The sequence below is a fragment of the Narcine bancroftii genome, chromosome 9, assembly GCF_036971445.1.
Source record: "Narcine bancroftii isolate sNarBan1 chromosome 9, sNarBan1.hap1, whole genome shotgun sequence".
NCBI lineage: Eukaryota > Metazoa > Chordata > Chondrichthyes > Torpediniformes > Narcinidae > Narcine > Narcine bancroftii.
This window is the reverse complement of record NC_091477.1, coordinates 32,934,042-32,953,217: the sequence shown is the minus strand read 5'-3', so window position 1 is coordinate 32,953,217 and position 19,176 is coordinate 32,934,042. Positions and strand designations below refer to the sequence as shown.

The 19,176-nt window shown below is 46.8% G+C and overlaps 2 protein-coding genes across 12 annotated transcripts in view; one reads left to right on the top strand and one right to left on the bottom strand.

Annotated features, from left to right (window-relative positions):
* The window catches only part of thoc3 (THO complex 3), a 52,583-nt gene extending 36,454 nt beyond the window's left edge, over positions 1–16,129 (bottom strand). Inside the window, exons 1-2 of one of the 5 annotated variants that reach the window (XM_069898736.1) lie at positions 15,985–16,129; positions 10,067–10,281 (exon numbers count right to left, since the gene is read on the bottom strand). In XM_069898736.1, coding sequence (XP_069754837.1) covers positions 10,067–10,132 — 66 coding nt within the window. In that variant the 5' untranslated portion in view covers positions 10,133–10,281; positions 15,985–16,129. The other 4 variants (XM_069898737.1, XM_069898735.1, XM_069898738.1 and 1 more) reach the window with 4 other exon arrangements.
* simc1 (SUMO interacting motifs containing 1) overlaps positions 10,967–19,176 on the top strand; it is a 51,015-nt gene continuing 42,805 nt past the window's right edge. For 2 of the 7 annotated variants that reach the window (XM_069898730.1, XM_069898728.1), the window contains exons 1-3: positions 10,967–11,177; positions 12,756–12,939; positions 15,547–16,030. In XM_069898730.1, coding sequence (XP_069754831.1) covers positions 15,881–16,030 — 150 coding nt within the window. In that variant the 5' untranslated portion in view covers positions 10,967–11,177; positions 12,756–12,939; positions 15,547–15,880. Of the gene's footprint in view, positions 11,178–12,499; positions 12,661–12,755; positions 12,940–15,546; positions 16,031–19,176 lie in introns of all 7 variants that reach the window. The other 5 variants (XM_069898731.1, XM_069898732.1, XM_069898727.1 and 2 more) reach the window with 4 other exon arrangements.

Below are 19,176 nucleotides of genomic sequence, written 5' to 3'. Positions count from 1 at the left end.
TACCTGGCTGGTAGGAAATTTATGCTCCTCACTGACCAGTGCTCTGTCACATTTATGTTTAATAATGTCAAGAGGGGAAAAATCAAAATTGCTAGGTGGAGGATCGATCTCTCCACCTACAATTATGACATCGCCTATCAGCCAGGAGCTCTTAATAACCCTCCAGATGCATTATCCAGAGGAAGCTGTGCCTCTATACACACTGGACAATTATGGCATAATTAGCTCTGCCATCCAGGGATAACCCTCATGGCTCATTTTGTCAAGGCGCACAAACCGCCCTACTCCATGGAAGATGTCAAGGAAATGACCGGCTTGCCAGGTCTGCACGGAGTGCAAGCCACACTTCTACCACCTTGCAAAGGTGCACCCGATTAAGCCCTTTGAACGGCTCAGTGTCGATTTTAAGGGACCTCTCCCCTCCACAAATGGGAACACTTTCTTCCTCGCAATCATTGACGAGTAATTCTACTTCCTTTTCACCATTCCATGCCCAGACACGTCCATTTCATCAGTCATAAAGTCCCTAGGCTCCATTTTTGCCCTATTCAGATATCCCAGCTATATTCATAGTGACCAGGGCTCAGCCTTTATGAGTGACGAGCTACATCAATTTCTGCTGGTGAGAGGCATCACATCCAGCAGGACTACTACTGGGGGAATGTGCAGGTTGAAAAGGAAAACACTATAGTCTGGAAGGCTGTCAAACTGACCCTCAAGTCAGGAGGCCTTCCAGACTCACGCATGAAGATCTTCCAATGGAGCTCCATTCTATCCAGTTGCTACTATGATCAGTGACCAATGCTACTCCTCATGAGCTCCTATTCAATTTTGAAAGAAGTTTTGGCATTGGGAACTTCACTCCCAACCTGGCTCACCACTCCTGGTCCAGTCCTTCTCAGGAAGCACATGAGGAGAAGCAAGACCGACACCCTGGTGGAAAGGGTGAAACTGCTCCACGCCAATCCCACATATGCCAATGTGGAGTATCCGGATGGCAGGGAGGGCACTGTCTCCATCAGGTACCTGGCACCCGCTGGAACAGAGGGTCCGTAGCCTCGTGCCCTACGAGCCATGGACCTCATTCTTGCCACCCCCAGTCAGGCCCTGTAATGGAGGATTTAGACCAGCTAATGTAAGAATCAGAAGACATAATCTAAATTCCACCATGGGGCCCAGGGATGCAGTTGAATCAGAAGACATAATCTAATTTACACCATGAGGCCCAGAGATATATATATGAATCAGTAGACATAATCTAATTTCCACCATGAGGCCCAGAGATGCAGTTGTCTTTTGTTGGTTGCAGACTGTCAGGAGACCTTGAAGATAAGTAAATCATTTATTCAAAGAGATTAGTTATGAGTAAACAATTTTTGGGTAATATAAGCCATGGTCCCACTGCTGAAGTTTGAGACTCTCTGAGGGGTGGCAACGTCTCTCAGCAAGAAGAAGAAATTCTAGAGTCCAACCATCGTCCCGGTCGGGGGAGGTGGAGAAGCTGCTACCAGCGCCCCAACAACCTACTACAAGTGTGCGGTCGTTGCCTCGCTTCGGCAGTTGGGACCAGTCCAGGCGTTGATAAGTATAATTGGGAAGGGCTTGCATATTGTAGTTTGAAATCAGCTTAAGATTTTGTAATAAAGGTTTGTATAAACTGAAGTGCTCTCGGCCTGTGTGTCTGTCTTCTTCACAGCTCAAACACTGTAACTAATCTAAAACGAACAACGTGAGAGGTACGTTTACCCAGGATAGCCCCTCAGGGAATCCAGTTCAGGAGGAAAGTGCATCGCCCCCTCAAAGTAGAGCCCATCTGCCATTTCTCCCTCACAAGGGGATCAGGAGACCCAAGGAGCCCAAGGCCCTCCCATGCTTAGGCACCCCACCAGGATTTTTTTCTGAATCAATATTCTTTGCCTTCATCCACAGACCCTAAATTCAGCAAGAAGGGGTGAATGCAGTGAACTGAGATTCGCTGATGGTGTTATAATGATGGTTGGCTCCACCCCCATCTACCCATATAGAACCCTGACTTCCCACCTAAATCCTGAGCCTTTCTGAAGGCCACTGTAAAACCTTACCCTCAGTTATAAGGTAATAAAAGTGTATGTTCTCCTGCCAGTCATGAGAGCTTTTATTTACGCCTGTTACCATGCTTTAACTCAAAAAATTTTTTTTAATGTATTAAAAATGAAAATTTACTGTTGCAACTTTATTTTTATTTGAAGGAAAAAATATCTGCACAGAACTTATGGAAAGACTGTTATACAACACAATTTGAAAAGTAAATCTTGCCTCATCAAGGTAGATTACAATTGTGAGAAAACTACAGTCCAAATGTTGTCAGTTATACGACTTTAACTTATTCATATGTAATGCTAAAGGAAATAAATAATGTTTGTTCCAGGAAGTCGTGGTAATAGAGCGCTCTGCATTGTTTTACTTAACTGCACATCCGCTTTGTGCCTGAGGAGAAAAATTAATCTGTGTGGTGCCAAGACCCATTTTACAGCATTATGGTAATATATTTCTTTGTTCATAAGTATAATAAGACCAAGGTTTCCCAGTTTATTAAGAACTACTGTCTTGTTAACATATTGCCTTGAGATAGCAAGAGAGGATGCATGTCTATACTTTACTGAGTTGTCTGTTTCATGCATTTCAAGTGTGGATAAAATTTTTGTATTTATTGACCTGATATTCTGAATCCAATACAGCTGTCAAATTTACAGAACAAATTAAGAAAATGTTACACACTTTTGTTCTCCTCATGCTATTCAATTTATTTAATCTATCTTCTTTAGACATTAGTTATTTGAAATTTTAACATGTCGCGGCAGCTACTGAAAGAACACACACAACCAGACGGGTTGAGCTCAGAGAGCAGACTAGTTTATTGCAGACTGCTGGGCTGCACTTATACTTCCAGCCCGGACCTGGCTGAGAGCCGCGCTGGAGGGTGCTGACGTCACTCGGGCGTCACGTAGTCCCCCAGCGCGGGCTTCTGGTCCCCGCACTGGGAGGAAGGGAAAACCCCCGACAGCGCCATTTTGGCCAGCTGCCCCACCGCGTGGCTTACAAGCGGGGCCAGTTCGCCTGCCTAGTGGTGAGCCGCCACACAGACCCCCCTCCCAGAACCGGAAACCAATGTCCTTTATCGCCAGGCGGTCTCGCTTCTTGGGCTGGGCTACGACCATGGGCTCGGTGGGATCGAGGTGCGCTGGCTTCAGCCTGTCCACGGTAAACAGCTCCCGCCTGCCACCAATGAACAGCGTGAACATAGAGTCGGAATGCTGTACAACTCTGTACGGCTCCTCGTACGGTCACTGCAGAGGTGCCACGGTCGGGCCCTGCCGAACGAAAACGTACTCCACGAAAAGCAGTTCGCCGGGTACATAAGACGGGCGGGTGCCATGCCTGGGCGGCGGTGGGGGTCCAAGCGTGCCCTGAGGTGAGGAAGTAGTTCGTGCGGCGACTGCTGAGGATTGTGAGGTGCGTTGATGAACTCACCAGGTTGTGCCAGCGGCGCATCGTAGACCAGCTCAGCTGATGACGCCTGCAGGTCTTCCTTAGGAGTGGAGCGGATGCCCAGGAGCACCCAAGGCAGTTTGTCCACCCAGTTGGGACCGGTGAGGCGGGCCATGAGTGCCGACTTAACGTGGCGGTGCAGACGTCCGACCGGTACATTGGTCTGCAGATGGTAGACCGTGGTGTAGTGTAGCTGTATCCCCAACCTGTTGGCGAGCTGTGCCCAGAGTGCAGATGTGAACTGGGCGCCCCGATCGCTGGTGAGGTGACCCAGGATGCCGAACCGGGTGACCTAACCATGCTCAGGAGCAGGAGTCAGTGGAGGCATCTGGCATCGGGTTCGCCTAGGGCCAGCGAGTGGTGTGGTTCACCATCGTAAACAGGTAACAGTTGCCCCGGGAAATGGGTAAGGGCCCAATGATGTCCACGTAAATATGGCTGAACCGTTCCTGGATATGCTTGAACTCCTGTACAAGTGCCCTGGTGTGCCTTGGACATCTGGAAATGGGTGCATGTTGTGGCCCAGCCCGCGATCTGCTTCCACAGCCCATGCCATACAAACTGTTCTGCCACCATCCGGACTGTGGACCTGATGGACGGATGTGAAAGGTCATGGATGTGACGGAAGACCTGCCTGCGCCACTGCTGGGGAACCACTGGTCACGGGGTGCCCATGGAGATATCGCACAGGATGGTGCCTTCGCTGCTCAGAGTCAGGAGGTCTCGGAACCGCAGGCCCATGATGGCGGTTTTGAAGGTTCTCGTCTCCTCATCAGACTTCTGGTCCCGGGCGAGCTGATCGAAGTCGAGGCCAGGCATCAGCACGCAGATGGCCAGTTGCGAGAGTGCATCAACAACCACATTGTCCGTCCCCACCTTGTGCCGAATGTCAGTGGTAAATTCCGACACGATGGAGAGGTGACGCTGCTGGCAAGCCGAGCAGGGATTCTTTGCCATCGCGAGCGCCTGGATGAGGGGTTTGTGGTCAGTGAAGATGGTAAAAGTCCTCCCCTTCAAAAAAAAGCAGAAATGCCGCACCACCAGGTATATGCCCAGTAACTCGCGGTTGAAGGCACTATACTTGCATTCTGGCGGGCAGAGCAGGCGGCTGAAGAATGCCAACGGCTTCCAATGTCCATTCACCTGCTGCTCCAGGACGACACCGACGGCTGTGGCAGAGGCATCGACAGAGAGTGCCATATGCAGGTCGGTGTGCGGGTGGGCGAGCATGGTGGCCTTCGCGAGGGCATCCTTGGTGGCCTTGAACACAGTGAAGGCTTGTGGGTTCCAAGTGAGCGTTTTGTGCTTGGCTGTGATGAGGGCGAATAGCGGCTGCATGATGCGTGCAGCTCCCGGGATGAAGCGGTTGTAAAAGTTGACCATACCCGCAAACTCCTGCAGCTCCTTGAGGCTGTCCAGGCATGGGAACTCCCTGATAGTGGCAACCTTTACAGCGGTGGGAGTGGCTCCTTCAGCTGTGATGGTATGGCCCAGGAACTGCATGGACTCTTTCCCGAACTGGCACTTGGCCGGGTTGATGGTAAGGCCAAAGTCAGCCAACCAGGAGAAAAGGGCACGTAGGTGGGCCTTGTGTTGTGCCTGGTCCTTCCTGGCGACAAGGATGTCGTCCAAATAAATAAAGATGAAATCCAAGTCCCTGCCCACAGAGTCCATGAGGTGCTGGAAGATCTGAGCAGCATTCTTGAGCCCGAACAGCATACGCAGGAATTTGAACAAGCCAAAGGGGGTGATGATGGCCATCTTGAGTATGTCCTCAGGGTCCACTGGGTCAACCTTAGAGAAAACCCTCGCACCGTGCAGGTTGGCCATAAAGTCTTGGATGTGAGGGATGGGGTAATGGTCAGGAACTGTTGCCTCGTTGAGCCGTCAATAGTCTCCACTGGGACGCCAGCCGCCAGAGGCTTTAAAGACCAGGTGGAGCGGCGAGCCCCATGGGCAGTCTGACCGCCAAATGATCCTCAGTTCCAACAGGTACGGAAACTCTTCCTTCGCCACCTGGAGCTTGTCAGGTGGGACCCGGTGTGCCTTGGTGTGAACTGGTGGGCCCTGGGTGAGGAAGTGGTGGAACACCCTGTGGCGCGGTGAGGCAGTGGAGAACTGTGGCTTGAGGAGTGTCAGGAATTCGTCTAGGATTCGCTGGAACTCATCTCTGGTGTGCTGATCGTGGCCATCTATGGTTGCTCTGAGTGGGAGGCATTGAGGCGAACAGCCTGGAAGGTACGGGCGTCCACCAGGTGCCTACCTCAAATGTCCACCAGAAGCCTGTGTGCGAGGAGGAAGTCTGCACCCAGGATGGCAGTCGAGAGGGACGAGATGGTGACCCTCCACGCGAAATTTCATTGGCCGATCTGGAAGTGGACTGTCTTGTCTCCATATGTCTGGATTTCTGTTGCGTTGGCCGCTCAGAGGGGAGGTCCACGAGGTCGGTTCCTGGACTCGACGGCTGTGGCCGAGATGACGCTGATCTGGGCTCCAGTGTAAATGAGGAACTGCCGGCCACTGACAGAGTCCCACAGGTAAAGGAGGCTGTGTCCTTGGCCAGCCGCCGCAGCCATTAACAGCGGCCGGCCTGGTCGTTTCCCTGGTACAAGCAGGGCTGACGACACTTCCAAGCCTTGGCTCCCCAGCACTGGTGTTAGAAGCAGAGGCCTGGAGCGGATGCTGTGGCCTTGATTATGTTCTTGGGGGCCCCTCCAGGGGCCAGATGCTCTACCGCAGCACTAGGGCGGACTTGGCATGGTCGTGCCTATGCCTTGGGACCTGCTGGACCACTGAGCCCTCCAGGAATCATGCAAGCCATAGTTCTTGGGCCTTCAAGCTCTCCTGGACCAGCAGTGGCCAGATGTCCCCGGGCATATGTTTGAGGAAAATGTGCTCAAAGAGGGGGCAGTTGATGGTCTCGTATTTGTCTTTGGCGGGTGGGTGCTGAGTGAAGTGCAGCACGCGTATGGCGGTAGCCTGGTCTAGGGCAGCGACCACATGGTAGCATTTGTTCGTGTCAGACGAAATCTGGCAGAGGTGAAACTGAGCCTCCGTGTGGCCGAAGCAGGTCTCCGGCTCCTGAACCCAGAATTCAGGCAGTTTCACGACTATAGCGCTGATCCCAGGCTCGCTCATGATGGGTTCAAAGACGTTGGAACCAGTCGGGGTCACCAATTGTCGCGGCAGCTACTCTGCTCCTTAAAGAACACACACCACCAGACGGGTTGAGCTCAGTGAGCAGACTAGTTTATTGCAGACTGCTGGGCTGCACTTATACTCCCAGCCCGGCCCTGGCTGAGAGCCGCGCTGGAGGGCGTTGACGTCCCCCAGCGCGGGGCTTCTGGGCCCTGCACTGGGAGGAAGGGAAAACCCCCGACGGCGCCATTTTGGCCGGCTGCCCCGCTGCGTGGCTTACCAGTGGGGCCGGTTCACCTGCCTAGTGGTGAGCCGTCACAAACCTTTACTTAGTTAATTTAATTTGATGCATTAGCAATTTTTTACTTGGTTGAGAAAATTTCAAACATGAATCTTATAAATACATTGTCTTCTAGCAATTTTACAAGCTGGTAAATCATTGTCAATCCACTTTTTCAACTATTCTAATAACTTACTATAAAGTTGAAGGATTAACTTTTTTTCAGTCTGAGTTGTATTTGACAACAGTTTTTCCCCCATTCCACAACTTGCAAGAATTAACTGAAAATCCACAGCAGCATCTTTCTTTGGCTTGGCTTCGCGGATGAGGATTTATGGAGGGGTAATGTCCACGTCAGCTGCAGGCTCGTTGGTGGCTGACAAGTCCGATGCGGGACAGGCAGGCACGGTTGCAGCGGAAAATTGGTGGGTTGGGGTTGGGTTTTTTCCTCCTTTGTCTTTTGTCAGTGAGGTGGGCTCTGCGGTCTTCGGAGGAGGAGGTTGCTGCCCGCCGCACTGTGAGGCGCCAAGATGCACGGTTGGAGGTGAGATCAGCCCACTGGCGGGGGTCAATGGGGAAGGCACCAAGAGATTTATTTAGGCAGTCCTTGTACCTCTTCTTGGGTGCACCTCTGTCACGGTGGCCATATAACACGATCTTGGGAAGGCGATGGTCCTCTATTCTGGAGACGTGACCTACCCAGCGCAGTTGGATTACATTCTTGATAACATTATTTATTCCGGATATTATTTCTACATTCCCCCATTTGAGACATTTGCAGTCTCACATAATACACCCTGATATCTCTATGGAGACGTTTAAAATCACATCTCAAGGTCAGGGGCAGGCAAACTTTTACCATGCGTGGGCCAGATGGTGTGTCAGTGGTTGAATGGCGGGCTGCACTTATGCCACCACAAATTAATTAATTAGTTAAATAAATAGATGGAATTAATAAATAAATACATGGCTCATTCTGTGAGCTGCTCTGCAAATTTCCTGTATTAACGAGTTAAGAACCAGAATTTTCCCTGTCATTATTTATCCCCAGTCCTACTGATTTGCCCAGTGTACTATCTGTGTTCCAGTCTTGTGTCTCGCCAATGGTTGTGGCCTGTTGCGCTTCAATCAAATCCTCTTCTACCATCGCTGCTTGATTTGCCTGAGATCAGAACTCCCAGCAGTTATCAAATTTCTCAGCTGCTCTTTCGTGGTCTTGACAGCACAGTCACTTCTAATGTACACTGAATCAGTGCCTCGTGTCTGCTGAGCATTTTACCACAATTTGGATGGTAGTTTCATGGCCTCAAGCAATTCTCTCATTTCATGCACATTTCTAACAGGGTTTCCTCTGGCAATGACGAACCCTCTAATAGCCCGAATCTTACCCCATTTTTGAACAACCCCATATGCATAGACATGGAATCGATACATATATTGGCTACTTGCCCTTAACACAGTCTGCAGGCCTCTGTGAATGCTTAGAGTTGAGTATGTTGTACACTGTTGCCAGAGTCAAGTATTTTTCATCAATCCCAAGTGTCTGTTTATTCGAATACATCTCTGGTCTTTCTCACTCTGGTCCTGTGAAAGTTATCCTGGGAGACAAAGGTCCTTCCGGGACTAGTTAAGGTGGTTTCAGAATGGGTCTCCTCCCCCCATCCACCCACCCACTCACCACCACCACCAGTTCTTGCAAGCGATGATGACGTGCAGTTGCAACTAGCGCCACATTTACTCTAGTGCCCACCTGAGAACCCCTCTCATTCTCCAAGACTATACTGGTCATTCTCTTTTCCCTCTCCCAACAACCGAAACCTCTCCTTCCATTTCAGTGACCATGGCCACCACCTCCCATCTTCTAGACGTGGCCTACCTGAATCTGCCAGTCATCATTCTTCTTGCTGTTCATGGCCCTCTGTTCAGCACATCTTCCGATTTGTCACAGGTGATGACAGTACAACTGCATGACAAAGCTGACCCGTGTTCTTAAAGGCACAGTCCTCTGGAATCTGCCCATATTTTATTAATATTAACATTTCATTGCAAAGAAAAAAAAAAGTGAAAGAATATTTTAATAATTGTTCTGAGTTCTTATCAAACATGGGGCTGTCACTGTTGGAAATAATTTTATTTATTGCTTCTACATTGGATATACATTGGTGAACTAAACACTCCACCACTCTTCAGAGCAGGGACCTTAGCTCACGTTTTTCATTTTTCATTGTCTGCCATGGAACACGTGCCCCATGTGCTCAGCAGTGGTTATGTCCTTTCTTCAGCAGTGGTTATCAATTCTTTGTTCAGCTGCAACTGGCCAACATGCTTCAACAATTCTTACTTCATCAACCTGAACCTGAAACCGATTCCACGAGACCCCCTAAACTCAAAAATGACTACTTCCCATTCCTTTTGTTTTGTAATTTTCTCCCTTTTTTCTTTTTCTCCCATTGTATTCTCTTATATGAAAGATTAGTTCAGTGGCAGATGGTTCTGAGAAGGACATCTCTTCGCTCACAATGTCTATGCATCCTAAGGCTGTTTCAGTGGTGGGCACAGCCCACAATTCACCCTTTGGGAATGGCAAGCAAAGCCCATGAACTGGTGGCCTTACAGCTCACAGTGTGGCGGAGAGATGAAAATGAAGTGATGGAGACACAAAGTAGCGACCTTAGTGGAGTAGGCACAACCCGTGATGTGGCAGGCACAGCCCACTTTGGCAGACTACAGCTCACAGTGTGGCGGGCACAGCCCAATGTGATGGCCAATAGCTCACGATATGGCAGGCATAGCCCACTGTGGCAGACTATAGTTCATGGCATGGTGGGCATAGCGCTCTGTGATTGACTACAGCTCACAGCGTGGCAGGCACAGCCCACTAGGGCAGATAACTGCTCACTGCTCACCCATGTGGAGTAAGTTGCAGCCTACAGCTCATGATTCACCTAAGTTTTTATATAAAACTCTTTCCTTCTCTTTAACTTTTTATAATATTCTTGACTTATTTCACATCCCATATTATCCAACATTTTATACTTAAAAGCCCTTATCTTTTAATATATGCCTCTCAGCCATTCATTCCTCAACTCCTGATATTTAAATTCTCAATTATGTACTCACCCATGGGAGTTCATCATTTGCATGAGACCACATTGAGAACTGCCAGGCCAGATGGAGCCCCTTCATTGGCCTAAATTGGCCAGTAATCTGTAGGAGAAACTCTGCAGTCTGACACCATCCTTCCACGGTCTCGCCAAGATCTTGGACTCTTGGCTGGCTTGTCAAATTTGTGGAGGATCAGTGTCGAGGTGAATCCGAATCAGCAGTTTACTCTCCTGTGGAATGAAGGACATGGACATTTCAAGCCAATTTTATTGTTATTTGACCCAACAAAACAGTGTTCTGCGGTCCTCAGTACAAAACTTGCAGGCGTACAACCAAACATAACACACCTATAGACAAACAATACATATGCAGGACAAGTATTTCATCTATGCAAATAAATAAATAAATAAATATTGCTTTCTGAAAATCTCGCATCTCGCATGGTCAGTGTGAACAGTTCCTTTGGGTTGCTCAGTATTCTCACTGCCCATCCCTAAGCCTGGTGGTGCTGGTTCTGATACTCCTGTATCTCTTCCCTGTATTTCTTAATTCCTTTTATTCATTACACTAGGCCTGTGGGAGGTCCATAACCCCCACAGGGGATGCAGGAGCTCTCCGAATCCGAACATACAATTGCATCAGTTTGTATACTCCATTGCAGTCTGACTTGACCAATCCAAAAAAGTCTTCTCCCGTGTGACAAGGTTTACCCTCCCAGCATTAAATTACACACTATTTATCTGCAAATTACATAATTATGTGAATCAACCACTTAACCTGGTTCCCCTTTCTTCAGGCATTGTCATTGCAGGACACCTGAATGGGGAAACTCCAGGCTGGTGGAAACTGACTAGCTGGGCAGCTGTTGCCTAGCAACAAAGTTGTCATTATTGGATTGTTTAAATTACATGGAACTTCAAAGCTTTGCTGGGGTCGCCAAGCAACAAATATCAAACTATCATCTCATTGTTCAAACTACATTCTTGATGACATTAGATTGTTCAGAATCTTACTTCTATATTCTCCCCTTTGAAACTTTTACAGTCTCACACAATACACCCTCATACAGATGTGGTAGACATTTAAATTCACATCCTCTAGGTCAGAAAGGTTGAGAGTTTAAAAGGTAAGTGAATGGATTTGTGTTATCTTAACTGAGAATGCTAAAAAAAAATTCTGGGTCTAATGATATTGGGTCATTATGCCAAATATGGGCATGCTCTGCTTTCTCTTGTTCGTATAATCACATGGGTGGACCTGCCCCCCCAGTGTATATCTCTGTCCTCCATGTTGAATCATTATTCTTCCTCTTCCTAACATTGTCCCTAACCAGCAGGTCAACAAAGATAGCTCTTGCACATGCTAGTAATATGGTGCACCCACAAACCGCCATGTCCAAGAATACAACTACAGGGATCAGGATTTGTACTAGCATGGCTCCCCAGGGTCCTAAACAAATCAATGCGCTAATTCCAAGTGACGTTTTCCAATGGAATGATTCTATGATAGGGAATTGAGCCATCTCGCTCTTTTTCCATGACTATTCTACACCAAATTTTCCTCTACCTGTGGAATTGCTGAAAATCTTGTGTTTCGGATTTTGGCAAATCAAAGTACCACTTTGTTCCCTATGGTTCCCTTTTTAGTCAGCCATAAGACTGATCCCCTGGTCGAGAAGATCCACTTCCTCCACGCAAACCTTCAGTATGCTTACATGGAGTACTAGGATGGGCAGCAAGAGACAGTTTCTATCCCAGTACCCCCCCCCCCCACCCCACGACCACCTGCGATGTACCTGGCCACCCGGCACCCCACCCCAACCAAGGACCAAGCAACCTCATTGGCCCTATTAACCCTCCCCCCAGCAAAATACTGCCCAAGAGCCAGCAGCTGAGCCAAAGCAGGCACTGCGACAGACGAGACCACTAGACAGGTTGAACCTGTAATGGACTGATCCACTTCACCCGGCTGGACTCTTGTTTTAAAAAGGTGTGAATGTGGTGGAACCACTGTATAGCTATAAGCACTGTCTGTATGAATGTACTGTATGGCTGGCCCTCCCCTCAGAATCCTCATAAAGGCTGTTAAGCCAAGACCTGCCCTCAGTACCTGCCTTGGAACCAGGTCAGCAACAACACTTGAGACATGCTGATGTTTTATGGTGATTAAAACCTATTAATCATAACTCTCTTTCTAATGTGGTTAATCAGTAGTGCAACATAGGGGATATTATCTGACATTTGTACCATATTTTAATGCAACAAAAATGGGTGAAAAAGGCAATTCATTCTTCTGGTGAGTTAATATTTAATTCTATAATAAGTTAACCAAAATAATTAAAATAGGCTTAACCATTGTTAACTAAATATTAAATAGCTTGACATATTTAATGGGGAGAAGTTACTTTACTCAAATTACAACTGCTATTCATCATTACTTTTCTGAGAGATATTGACAGAATTAGAAGAGACAAAATCATAATTTATTGGCTACCATCTTGAGTTTTGAGGACTTTATTTGTCATACACCAAAACAAAAATAAAACCAGATGCCAATGAAAGAAGCAGAACTCTTTGGCAGATTTCAACATGCACAAACTAAGAGGCCAGGTAAAAGTGCTCGTGAAGTGCTCTGCTCCAGAATATTCTATCAACATTGCTGCGAAATTGCAGTGAAATTTGATCAAGTCTATATCATTCCCCAGGCCCTGTCAACATTCTGGCTGCAAATTCTCTGGAAATTGGTAACCTATTTACAACAGCACTTGAATGCTCAGTTAGAAGTAAAATTGCTTTTAAATTTGAATGACTAGTTAGTCAACTGACACCACATCTTCTGGAACTCTGTGCAAGTGTGAATTTAAGAACAGCAACTTTATACATCAAATGGTGAGTGTATTTTCTATATTTTATGTTCTATATTTGCTATTTTTATGAATCTATGACTAAACATCTTTTATTTTTCAATTGTTTAAATGTTTCTATAAACAATAGTATTGCAGTGACATTTTTCAGCAGTTTACATAAATAACAAAAGTTCTTTGTTCTTTTAAATAGTTTGCATTCTGTTTGATTTGTTTTTGTCTTTGGAGGTAATTTCAGTTAACTATGCAATTGTTGATATATATTTAAGCCACATCTTCATTCCCATTCTTTCCTACTCCCAGTGACATGCCCTGAGATAGGAAGTTCAGGCAAGAGTCTAGTGCAAAGTCCTATGCAAATGATCATTTTGCAAGTAGAAACCTTAAAACAGCAAGTTTGGAGTTGGTTTAGAGGAGAAACACTAGGTTGATTCCAGAGCTGAGAGAATTAACCAATGAGGAGAGATCGAGCCGCCTGGGTCTGAACTAGCTGAAATTCTGAAGAATTAGTGTGGAACTTATAAAATTGTGAAAGTGAAACTGTAGTTAAGATGGATGCTAAAAGTTGTGACAATTAGGGGTCAAAACCTCAAGATATGAGGGTGGAGATGAGAAAAACTACTTTTCCCCAGGAAGTGTGAACTGTTCTGTTCTCTTCCCAGAAGCTGCCACATTGAATATATTTAAAATGCAAATCGAGAGATTTTTGCAAAGTAGATAATTTAAGTTTTAAGGAAAAGGTAAGTAAGGTGGAGCTGTGTTTGTAGCCAGATCAGCCATGATCATTTGGAATGGTGGAGCAGACTCAAGGGGCCAAATGGCCTGCTCTTGCTCCTATTTCTTATGTTCTTCACATGGAAAATGTCAATTCAATGACTTTGGATCTAAAGAGGATACATCTCAGTGATCTCTAAATCTAGAAACGAGAGTTCAGGAGCACAGATACTTATCACAGCAGGTACAAAAAAAAATAATTAATTCTAATACAATGCTGCTATCCTTATCTAGCTAAAAACACTCAGAAATGCTGGAGGGACTTAGCCGGTCTCACAGCATCCATAAGAGGTAAAGCTATATATATATTACTGGCATTTCAAATCTGAGTTCTTCTTCAAGGAATAAGCAAAGAACAGGAAAGTGTAAGAATAGAGACTGAAGACTGGCCAGGGGAGGAGTCCAGGCCAACAAAAGGTGTTAATTGGATAAGAGGAGAGGTGAGATTTTGGCTCTTTGAAAGGAGACAGACGAAAAGAGAGAGAGAGAGAAAGAAAGAAGAGGTGAAAGGCAACAGGGGGAAGAAGAGGGGGGGTTTTCAATGAAAACCAGAGTAATGCTAATGCCATCCAATTGGAGGATGCCCAGACGGAAGATGTAGTGTTGTTCCTCCAATTTGTTAATGGTCTCAGTCTGGCAGTGCACGAGACCATGGACAGACATGTCAGTGAGGGAATGGGATGGGGAATTGAAATGGGTGGTCACTGGGAGATCCACACTATTGCAGCAAAGAGCCAAAGTGCTCAACAAAGTGATCTCACAGTCTGTGCCCAGTCTCTCCAATGTAAAGGAGACCACAACTGGAGCACCGGTTGCAGTAGATGGGCTCTGTAGATTCACAAGTGAAATGTTGCTTCACTTGGAAGGACTGTTTGGGGCCCTGAATGGTGGTGAGGGAGGACATATGGGTGGAAGTGGAGCATCTCCTGCGGTCACAGGGGTCAGGGCCAAGGGGATGATTGGTGGGAAGGGAGGAGAGAATTAGGGAGTCACAGAGGGAGCAGTCCCTGAAGAAGGTATAGTGGGGAATATGTGTTTAGTTGCGGATTACTAGTGGGCAGGGGGCATTCAGGTAACTGCGGGCGTACAAACTGGTGTTCAAAAACTCACTCAGCGGGGGAGAGCCTTACCTGCCATGAACCTCCTCCGTGTGCCGTCATCACACTTCCCCTCCCTTCTGGGTAAGACAAGCACGCATCTTTATAGCACATGGAAACGAAACCATGTCACGCTAGTGACATCTGTCCTGCAGGTGGGTGGGAGGCACAATAACTCATATGGAGGTCATGGCCTGTGATTCATGCCCCCACCCCCATAACTCCGAGCCTGCTAGTAGGTGATTCTTATCTAGCTGATGGCCATATAGGAGTAGAAGTTGTGGCACAGCTAAAGCCCTGGTTAGACCCTACCTGGAGTACTATATGCACTAAGGGCGCATTTTATCAGAGTGACGCTGGGACTGCAAAGATTAAATTCTAAATAAAGCTTACAAAAACTGGGTTATAATATGCGGCATGTAAATTAAAAAGCAATTTGATTGATGTCTCCTTTCAAGATTCTCAAGGAAGTTGATCCGGGGTGGTCAACCTTTTTAATTTAGACATACAGCATGCTAACAGGCCATTTCAGCCCACGGGGTGTAGGAATTGGGCAGCACCGACTCTTGGGCCGAAATGGCCTGTTACCAAGCTGTATGTCTAATTTAAAAGGTTGGCCAACCCAGGGGGCGAAGATGACTTGTTTTGACTAGCTGTGGATTTCAGCGCCATAAAATCTGTTACAACAGTAAGCATCAGTTTAACATCCCATCAGTTCTGCATTTAGGTTTCAACCTAAAATTGTGTGTTTAATTTCCCAGAGCGGAATTTGAGTTCGTGCAAAAAAAAATCAGTGCTCCTCTGAACCAAGACAAGAAAGGAAACGGTGCGGAGGAGTCCTTCCAAAGGCTGGAGCGGAGCGGACACGGGCGTCACCCCAGTCCTGGTCTGGGGGACAGGGGGCGGTCGAGAGCAAGTGCGCTCGGCTCTGCCAGTCTTAAAAATGGCGGCACGTTTCTCGGTTGTCGGTGGCCAAGCCGCCGTTTCCCACCCGCTTCGCAAGCACCTCACAGCACCGGGGGAACATCGAACGGCCAGAACTCGAACGGAAGGCTTGCGGCGACACCTCTGAGGGGCGAGAAAAGCGGAGACAAAATGGGGGACGTGATCGAGATCGACTCGGAGTCGGACTCGGAGTCGGACGTGGAGTTCGTCGCGGTGACGGTCCGGGACTCCGAAACCTGCAGCCGATGGCACACCTGCGCCGAGTGCAGCCGCTCCCGGGGGCCGCGTTGCTCTTGGCGGGTGAGTGAGGGCAGCAATCGCTACTTATTCAGGGGATGGAGACAAAGAGGAAGTAACTGGGGGCGATTAAAGACGACGAGAGGGCAGGGCGGCGCCATCTTGGACGATGGCGGTGGCGCGTTTGTGACGTCACAAAGCTCTTGTTGACCCGGTGCAGTCGGGGATTTAAAGAGGAGACAAAGGAGTTTTGCTGCAGGCAAACTCTTGGCCATTTCCTTTAGCAGCTGGACACTTCTTTAAATGCTGTCAGCTTGTTTTCAATCCAAGTTCTGGTAAAGATTTTGCTCTATTTAATCCACCTTTTGGACCCTTTTTAAAATCTTTTTTTTAGGTCATTCCCATTCTTTCTGTGAAAATCAGCATCCAATAGCTATTGGGAATCCAGAAATAAAAGCAAACATTGCAGGAAATGGGCAGCAGATGAAGCTGCATTTGGAGAAGAAGTAATGTGAACGATCAGCTATCAGTATTCCCTTGCCCTCTTTGCAGCCTTTGCCCCCCAAAGTAGACTTTCCCTTTTCTTCCTCACTCTCATTTCCTGTTGTCGCTTCATTGTCATTTATCTCTCAAATAAAACCGATGCTCATACACACAGGGAATCAGATTTCTGAAATGGACATAGAAATGTATAAATTAGGAGCAAGAATTAACATGTTCCTGTAGCCAACAGAGATAAAGCACAAAATCAAACTTCTGAGTCTGAACCAAACACCGACCACCTATTCACACTAATCCTCTGTTAATCCCATTTATTTTTATTCTTTTCCCCAATTTCACAACTTCCCCCCCAATTAATTTACTCATCTTTGGGGCGCGGGGGACCATGTGCAGATTCTGAGGTTAGAATTGAACTTGGGTCTCGGGCATTGTGCCCCGTGCCACCCAAAAAAAAATTAATTCAAGCAGAAGAGATCTACTTTTCAATTAGTAAATTAAATTCAATAAGATAATTGATCTGAATAGAACCACAACTCTGCATCTCAACTCTTCCTCTGCTACATTGATGATTACTTTGGTGCTGCCTCATGTACCCATGATGAGCTCGTTGACTTCATCCATTTTGCTGCCAACTTCCTCCCCAAACTCAAATTCATTTGGTACATCTCTAGCAACACTTGCTCTTTCCTCAATCTCTCTGTCTCCAACTTGGGAGACAATCTTTCAGCAAACATCTTCTCCAAACCCACCAACTCCCACAGCTACGTCAACTACACCTCTTCCCACCTTGTCCCTTGTAAGGATTCAATTCTGTTCTCTCAATTCATCTCCATCACATCTGCACCCAGGATGAGAATTTCTATGCCAGACCATCAGAGATGTCCTCTATCTTCAAATGACATGGCTTTCCCTTTAACACCATCAACTCGGTGCTCACTTACATATCCTCCATTACACATATCTGCCTGGCCCTCTCTGCCCCAATGCACTACAAGGACATGATTCCTCTTGTACTCATCTACCACCCCACAGACTCTGCATCCAACACACATCCTCTTCTCCACCTACTACGTAATCCCACCACTAGACACATATTCCCCTCTCTGACATTTAACAGGGACTGCTCCCTTGTCCATTCCTCCCTCTCCACAACCATCCCGCAGAAGATGCTCCACTTGCAAACCTCTTCCCTACCACCATTCGGGGCCCCAAAAAGTCCTTCCAGGTGAAGCAACATTTTACTTGTGAATCTGCAGGAGTCGTCTACCGCATCTGGTGCTTCTGTTGTAGTCTCCGCTACATCAGAGAGACTGGATGCAGACTGGGAGATTGCTTGTTGAGCATCTTGGCTCTGTTCATTGGATCTCCCAGTGAACACCCATTTAAATTTCTCATCCCATTCCCTTGCTAACATGTCTGTCCATGGTGTCATGGGCTGCCAGACTGAGACCACTTACAAATTGGAGGAACAAAACTCATCTTCTGACTGTGCACCCTCCAACCGGATAGTATTAATATTGACTTCTCTGGGTTTTGTTAAACTACCCCCTCCCCTTACTTCTTCCCCCGCTTGCCTCCCAAAACTCTGTCTCTCCCTTTTCCCTGTCTCCTTTTGCATAGATATAATAAATTCTCACTTCTCCTCTTATATCATTTTGTTGGTCTGTATTCCTCTCAGAATTGTCTGAATTTTGAGATTTCCTGCTCTTGGCTCATTCTTCTTATTCCTTTAAGAAGGGCTTGTCCTCGAAAGGTGGGCAATATATCTTTGCCACATCCTATGGATGCTGAAAGACCGGCTGAGTTCCACCAGCATTTCGGTGTTTTTTTTTAACTCAGACCAGAGGCTACAGTCTTATAATTAAAATACATCCCATTAGAAATGAGATGAAGAGAAATTTCAGTCGAAATATGGTGAATCTGCAGAATTCATTACCATAAATGGCTGTGGAGAGCAAGCTATGGATGTATTTAAAACAGAGGATGATAGGTTAATAAGGATGTCAAAGCAGGAAAATGAGGTTAAAAGGAAGAATACATTAGCTGTAATTCAAACGGTGGAGCAGATCATGGCTTTGCAAATACCCAACTCGACTTGCATCCATCCACACATATGACTGAATTTTTTTAAACTATAAAATGTACGCAGTTTTTGTTGTATTTGACAAACAATAACAGGGATATAGAGCACATAAGAGCCAAAATGTGCATTCTTGTAATTCGGCATCCCAGGATCCTGTGCACATGTATTAATCTTCAGTTGGCGCTTGCACGGTGTGTTTGTGTATTGAAGTTAGGTTGGCGCTTGCGTGGTGGGTTGCATATTTGAGTTCGGTTGGCAAATGCACAAGAGTTAAGGGTGTGAATTCAACTTCATCAGGGCACTTAACTCTCCCGTATGCTCCAACTGTACTCCAATATGCTAACCCACTGCACATACGCCAGCCAAACACCAATACGCGAATCCACCATGCATGCGCCAACCAAACTCCAATATGCAAACCCATGGTGCATGTGCCAACCGAAGAATAAGGCATGCACACAGAAATCAAGATGGTTGCGCCCAGACTATGGATGCCGAATAACAAGGTAAGTAGGTATATCTTGGCTCTTATATGCCTGTACCCTGTTATGGTTTGTTAAATGCAACAAAAATCTATGATGAAAAAGAGATTTGATTTAAAAAGGTTCTTTAAGACTTCAGTATT